The sequence below is a fragment of the Hordeum vulgare genome, chromosome 5H (assembly GCF_904849725.1).
Source record: "Hordeum vulgare subsp. vulgare chromosome 5H, MorexV3_pseudomolecules_assembly, whole genome shotgun sequence".
Classification (NCBI taxonomy): domain Eukaryota; kingdom Viridiplantae; phylum Streptophyta; class Magnoliopsida; order Poales; family Poaceae; genus Hordeum; species Hordeum vulgare.
The window spans coordinates 586,708,742-586,716,393 of NC_058522.1; the positions used below are offsets into that span (position 1 = coordinate 586,708,742).

The 7,652-nt window shown below is 42.6% G+C and overlaps 1 protein-coding gene across 1 annotated transcript; it reads right to left on the minus strand.

The window, feature by feature from the left end:
• Positions 1–1,704: 1,704 nt before the first annotated feature.
• On the minus strand, positions 1,705–7,437 carry LOC123395260 (COP1-interacting protein 7-like). The gene is made up of 10 exons (XM_045090220.1): positions 7,133–7,437; positions 6,658–6,837; positions 6,466–6,586; positions 6,323–6,356; positions 5,808–5,860; positions 5,647–5,708; positions 5,302–5,454; positions 4,843–5,039; positions 2,921–4,437; positions 1,705–2,199 (listed from the first exon to the last, which is right to left on the minus strand). Exons 1-10 carry the CDS (start codon positions 7,189–7,191, stop codon positions 1,918–1,920), a joined length of 2,658 nt encoding a protein of 885 aa, XP_044946155.1. The 5' UTR covers positions 7,192–7,437; the 3' UTR covers positions 1,705–1,917.
• Between the last annotated feature and the right edge of the window lie 215 nt (positions 7,438–7,652).

Genomic DNA, 7,652 nt, shown 5'->3' on the forward strand with positions numbered 1-7,652 from the left:
GTTGCATAAATGGTGTTGATTACATTGCTAACTAGGTTATTATTATGTTCTTCAACAGCAACTGCCACATGATGCAGTGCCTCTGATGATGCTCCCAGAAGGTCAAATGAAAATTAGAAGCCCGCTGAGGGCTGAGTTCGATGCTCCATACTCGAGTAACCTCAAATCGAGATCAAAAAGGCTCCAAATTGAAGCATGGAGAGAAATAAAGAAGGTTCGCAAGCCACAAGTTGAAGACCGTTGGATCTCTGTGATTCATCATGGAGACATAGGTGTTATTCTGTTTTATGACATTATATCTAAGAGCGAGGACTAGGTCTTATGAGAGACAAGTTATTCTGGTTTATATTATTATTTGACATGATCGATTAGGATGCATGCATATGATGACTATATATTATGATGTTTCTCTGTTTTATTTTATGTGTATCATATGATAACTTGGTATATGATTAAGATGATGATGAGTTGTTAGATGATCGATTAGAATACTATTGCCATTCGACGGAAATGATATGAAATGATATAGTGTAAAAAAGATGCATATATGTGCATGTAACTCGTGTCTACATTTTGTAAATATGTTCGACAAAGCATGACGGATGAGATGGTGTAATATATTCGTGACGATGTGCAATATATATGTAACAAATAAATGGAAAAATAGGGGGCAGCAAAATAGCCCATCCAATTTAGTGCAAAACCCTAAACCCAAAAATTGCTAAAAAAACCAGCGATGAAATAGCCTCGGTTCGTAATACGAACCGGGACTAATACCCCTCCCCCCCCCCCCCCCCCCCCGCCCCCTGCTCCCAGACCCGCCACGTGAAAGGCCATTAGCCCCGGTTCGGGGCCGAACCGGGGCTAGCATTAGTCCCGGCCTTTTTCTACTACTCCCTCCGTCACAGTTTATAAGGCATGCACGTGTACCTAGGTCGTCAATTTAACTTATATAAAATATATTATTTAATATAAAAATTCTATCATTAGAAAATAGAACATCTAAAGTTTTTAATGATATATTTTTTGTAATATATGTCTCTTATTAAGTTGGTCAAATTGACGAACTAGATATACGTGCCGGACTTATAAACTGAAACGGAGGGAGTAGTGATAGTTGCATGCATCCATCCTTGATTGATTTGTGATGTGCCTGTGATTGATGTTTGAAATCAAATTCGTGATTTTGTTCCTACGGTACGTAAAAGTTGATTTATTTTGGTTACAGTTTGGTGGTTCAGTAGATATAAAAAAATGTACCGACATATGCATTTCTGTGCTTCTATAGCCGTGAATGTTAATTAAGCTACCATGAATCGCAGATCATTTCGGATAGGCATGTTTTCGGCGGACGTCCCGAGCAACTAGAGGGAGTCCTGACGGCGGCATGCCACGACGAGAACAGGCCAGAATTGACGTTGATGTAAATTTTAGGGCCAGTTGTTGGGACGAACATAGCGCATCTTTGAAGAGCTCAAGCCATGGAAGAAAAAGTTCAACATTTTTTATTTTTCAGAAGATTGAGATTCTCTTGTTGAATGAAAACTCTTGTTTCCCCCTAAAAACAAGGTATGAACACTATAGCAATTTGAAAGGGAAAAAAAACAAAGAATCAATTCAGCTGATCAACAGATATTCATGCAAGTCATTCCTCAGCGTATATATACAAAATCATACGTATACACACCAAAACCAGTACACCTCTTTTCAGATCAATATGTTCAATCCACAAGTATATACGAGAGTTAATGTGTAGATTGTAATACAATGTAAAGGGCAGGGCAGATTATACAAACAACTCCATTGTAATACAATGTGTAGATTATGTACTAGAAATCAACAGACCAAAAAAATTAATCAATACAAATCGAATTGTTGGCCTCATCAACAAAAGTAAATACCCAAAGCACAACGACCTTATTCCGGCAAGCTTCTCCTCCGTGGGTGGTCCGCGGTGGCTGGCTTCGGATTCAAAGTTGAAGCATTGGTTTTCGGTTGAGCAAGCTTTTTCAATCGCTCAATCAACGATTCAGGTGTGCTGCCACTTTTCTCCTTTTTCATCTCAGCCAAGGATGAGGTTGACTTGCTCACTGCGCTTGATTTAGCTGTTTTCTGAGGATGTGATGCGCCGCTTCTTGCAGCAATTCTCTTTTGCCTCTCTTGCTTAAGCCTTTCGAGCCGTTTCATCTGCTCCGCTTCCTGAAAATATTTATTTACAAGAAAACAGCAAATCCATCAGCGGTTTGAGCAATCCTGATAAAAACTGCAATTCTGCCAATGCAAACAAATGAAATTATCCACCACATTATTTGCCCTAATAATTGCTTGTAGGTAGTGGTGTTCTACTCTACTCTGGAGACACATCAAAAATATACAATTAAAAGGGGTAGGAAAAAATGATGAAAAAATGGCATTTGATACATTTGAATCTGATAATTAAATTTTGCCATGCCAAAAGGAGATAGACAATACTATAAATGCTCTCTGTTGTATACAGATTCAATTTGGTCATTTAAAATATGCTATGAGGGTGTTAAAAAAGAGTATATTAAGTCATGTGGGGCACACATCACAGGGCATTACTGCACTTAATCCAGAAGAAAAGAATAAACCGTTTAATATATAAATTGCGTGTGGGTAGTGGTGTTGTACTCTGCTCTGGAGACACATTAAAAATATACAATTAAACAGGGTAGGAAAAAATGATGCAAAAATGGCATTTGATACATGTGAGAATGGTGGGGATATTAATTTAATTTTGCCACACCTAAAGGAGATAGATAATACTATGGCCCTCTGTTGTATATAGAGTAAATTAAGTCATGTGGGGCACACATCACAGGGTATTACTGCACTTAAAACCAGAAGAAAATAATAAACTGTTTAATATATAAAATGTATAAAAGTAAAGCATCAATACCAGCTCTTTCTTTTCCTTTTGAAGGCCCGCTTTGTACGCCCGTAGGTTTTGCGCACGTTTCTGTGCATCAGTTAGTGGGCCTTTGGGCGCCGACAATCTTCTTGCTGTGGCATCCTTCCTTCTTTTATCCAAACCCTCCTGTGAACCTCTAAGCTTCTTATCTTTCCCAGGCGTCTTTTCTTCACTCTCGACGCAAACAGATAAATCCTCTGCATTTGCATCTTCAATACTGACGTCATGTTGAATCTGCATGTGGCTATCATAGTCCATTGATGGGTCATATCCAAATGACACATCTTCAAATCCACGCTCTGGAATCAACTCATCTGGCTCATAGAAAAGTTGACCTCCAGCCTTGGCATCTGATGTTTTCTGAACACTTGAGCCAAGCTCGGCATCTATGTCAATCGCAGTACGGCCGTCTGCTCCAAGATTATTGTGTGAGTTGGAGCTAACACGTATCATGAAAGACTCGTCGCTCATAGTGTGCACATTCTTCTTTTCCTCCACAGTGGGTCTCTTGTAATGTGCCTCGGCGAGGGGGTCCAAAGAGCTCCCCCTGTCCATTGAGTTGTCATGTCCATAAACCATGAAGTCATCATTTGCCCCTCTTCTGTATCCCCCACCTCCGGCTTCTATCTCCTTCATGTCGCCATCCACAAAGCTCCGCCCTTCCCCAGACATCATAAGTTCATCACCAGACATTATCTGCCTGGCCCTAATTCTCCCATTGGCTGTGTTGAAAGGTATTGCATTCCGCTCGTTGACATCAGCGGAACCTCGATCGGATAAAAGAATAGGATCATCCATATTTCTTGTGTTCTCTTTCCTCCTAGAGGGTGGTGGTGGCCCTCTTTCGCCAGCGAACATGTCCGCGTCATTATCATCTCTTGTCTTCTCTTCGTCTCTGAGCAAGAAATTCTGGAACGCATTCCAGTTTCCTTGATCTCCATCTTGATGCCCATTAGACACTTCATCCTTGGTGTACTCATCTTCAGACTCAACAGTGGTTTTCTTGCCCCCTTTTTTCTTCGAGCTCGAGCGCTTATGATGATTCCTCTTGCTGGATTTTCTGTGTGAATCATCACTATCCTCTGATGCCACATCAGAACCTGATTGAGACTCGCTCTCTGATGACCCATGCTTCTTCCTTGATGTTACATTTACATTGCGTATAACAATTACATTAGATTTTTTCTTGCCTGACCGATTGCCCTTTTTACTCGACTTGCGGCCATGAGAACTCTCCCTCTCTGAACCACTTTCGTCATCACTCTCATCATCAGAGTTGTCGAAGTCCTTGCTATCTGATGAGTTCTTCCTTGATGGTCTCCTTTCTGAGTGGTTGTACCTGGGATCATCTGTTGGGGGGTAGGGAGGAGGGTAATATGGGTTTGCCCCAGGGTAGTATGGTGGCATGCCTTGCATGGGGTAAGGCGGATGCATTGCCCATGGTGGATATCCTGATTGATATGGACCACGATGGGGAGCTCCTAAGTGTTGAGGTGTCCTGTGATCTGTCAAGCAACAGAAAACTGATTCCTCAGATCCAAGTTCTCTCCCACAGTAAAGAAGAAAAGGCGAAACATGCATCAATTATGTACATAGGTTGACAAAAAAAAGGGTACAAACTCAACGTGCCTGTGCAGTAATAACCAGGCAAAAGGGCATTTCAAATTGGAAGAAAAATTGTCGTGTGAAAATAAGCACAAGGCGGCAATATTTACGAATAATTTTGGTCACAATTTTCAGTTAACAGAAAACTTAAAATAAAACGTTGGTATGGGTTATGGAAGAAATAAAGTGAACGGTCATGCAGCCTGCATGATGCAGGTAACACAGTTCACTTATCTAATACAAATACAAAACAAAGGGTTCTTGTGAGCATTTGGAAAGTACGCAAAGTGATGGCACCAACGTACCAGCTTTAGCAGCATCTTCGCCATTTGTATCTCCATTAGAGACAGACATTGTTTCTTTATCTCCCATTAACATAATGCCAGCAGCATTGAAGGGAGGAAATTCAGAGCGTGCAGACATTGCTTCAGGTTCAACGTCAATCCACTGTCCAGTTTCATGTTTTTGCCTCCACAAATCAATGAACTGTGTACACGCCTTCCTATTAATTGATAGCGAACACCAACACAGTTAGCGGAACAGATTTGGTACTTTTGCACTCACAGAAATTGCTTAAGCTACTTGTGCATTGCAGCAACATTCAACAAGCCTGTATAATTAGCATCAGAATGGAATGCATTATGCATATGAGGATAATCAGCAGCCTCAGGTTCACATCATCTAGAGGAATATAAGCCGTATCCAATGGAAAGATCCGGTACATCAAGCATGATACTATTTCATCTATTAGAAGGCATACTTACATCAAGCGTGAAGCACCAAAACGCTCTGCGAACGATATCAAATATAGCAGGTTGTCTATATCAAAACCAGCAGCTACAGCACGGGCAAAGGCCATAGCCTGCTCTTTACGTAAGACAGTCTTGCGAGTCTCCAGCACTCTGAGAAGTTGAACTCTGCAAAACATTGTAAAAAAAATCCATTCACACCTTACCACAATGCAGATAAAAAAGGAAATTCCAAAAAACAAGACATCATCCCAAAAAAGAGTGCAGATAAAGAAATCAAAGAGCTGGATTTGGCTGTAGAATGAGTGTGAGAAACCGTTCATTAGATGAAAGCAGGAAAAGAATGTGAGAAATAAATACTTTGAATGCTCCTCGTGTACTCCAGTGTCGCTCTGCAGTGTTGATGCTGGATGTGTGCCAGGCTGTCATTGATGCAAAAAAACATGAGAGTTATAAACCCCTCTTACCACGACATTTACATAGCGAAAAAACAGTTTTATTACCTATCGACACAGCCATACCTTGTACAGAACGAGTGCCTTATCACCATCAGGATCATAACTTGTCTTGCTACCTGTAAAGGGGCATGTCAGGTATATTTGTCGACGGAAAACGGGACGCAAAATCATGTTTCAGTTCAGATCAAACTATCATGAGGAAACATGTATAAATCCCTCAGGATTAATTTTTATGCAGGTACGAATCGTCCTGAAAACTAGTGCACTTAATGATGGTTACATCCATCTTATAGAATAATCAGCTTCCGACATAAGTTAGGTAAAACAGAAGAGAATGTGTAAGCACGAATCAGGACAGGACATGCATCAAACATAAAAATACTTTTGTGCCGTCCACTATCATGTAGTACTACCTAACCAACTGGCTAACACAACAGCTGTGACCGATGGTACACCGTACCAAAGTCCATAACGGATGATAGATTTTAAAACAGCAGCATCTGCATTTCCATTTACGAACAAGCATTGCCCAAGATTTATTGGTAGAAATGAAGTCGGTAGCATCTCTTGTATTGTACCTTCCATGGAGGAGTCCACATTATAGCCTTCTGCCTGGCAAATCCCAAACACAAACATGTCACCGGTCTGCTAATTATTACTCTCAACAGACAGACAAACAAACAGGTACACATTACATTAGAGATGATAGTCGTGCACTTACAGATTTGAGTCCAATATTTGCATTGTTCTGGACGGCGATGGCGTCGTGGAGCTGCAGTATCTCGGACTCGATGGTGGTGACCCGCTCCAGGACCTCCGGCGTGCTCACGAAACGGACGAACCTAATGCCAACAAGAAAGGAGCAAAATGTCAGTGTCGGCAGCCAAACAAACACGACGGACAGAGGACGAACCTCTGGATGGTGCCCCTGGTGAACCATGGCGCGTCGGCACCCGGATCGGGCTGGAGCAGGATGGTGTAGCCACCCTTGGCGATCTGGTCCTGGGCGGCCTTCAGGTGCGCGACGAAGGGGTTGAGCAGGCCGGAGGCGATCTTCTCCTTCCTCCCATTCACCACCACAACCAAATCACACCTAGAAAAAAGAAAGAAAGAAAGAAAGAAAGGGGGTAAAAATTCCTTGTGATGCTACTGTTACCGACACACACACACACACACACACACACATAAAAGAAAAGAAATTGTTGCAGATGCCAATCAGTAAGGTAGAGTAATCAGCATAAGACAAAATTGAGCAATAAGTATGAACCCTGGATCTATCACCTCTGGGAGAAAGAGCAGAGCTTTGCAAAGATTGGGGATTGGTTTGCTGGCGGCGCAGATCCGCATATTATGGGAGGGATGGGAGGTTGAGCTTGAGCTTGAGTTACCTGGTGCGGGTCGGAGTGAGCTGGAACGCGGCCGAGTCGAGGCGCGTGTCCGGCCTCATCGCCGTCGCCGTCGCCGTCGCCGTGGGTGGGGTTCAGATCTTGCGGCAGCGAAAGATCTAGACCAAAAAATGCTCAATCTACCTGGATGGGGGGGGAGCAGGAGCAAGTGCGGGGATTTGGGAGAAGCAAGAAGAAAGAAAATTCAACAAGTTTGCGGAAGAGAAATCCTCTCCTAATGGGAACAGTTACAGATGATGGGAGGGATAAATAGCAGGAGGTAAGATATAAATAAATAAATAAAATTGGGGCGGGGGGGGGGGGGGGGGGGGGGGAAGAGGAGGAGGAGAGAGCAGTGGTGGTGCTTGTGCTCAAGCCTCAAGCTGCTGCTGCTGCTGCTGCTTAGTGCGCGAAAGAAAGGAAGCTGCTTTGGTTTGGTGGAAGAAAAGGAATGGAGCCTTGACAGCGAGCTTCAGCCTACACTACAGCAGGAGGAAAGGAATCATATCATATGCAAGCACAT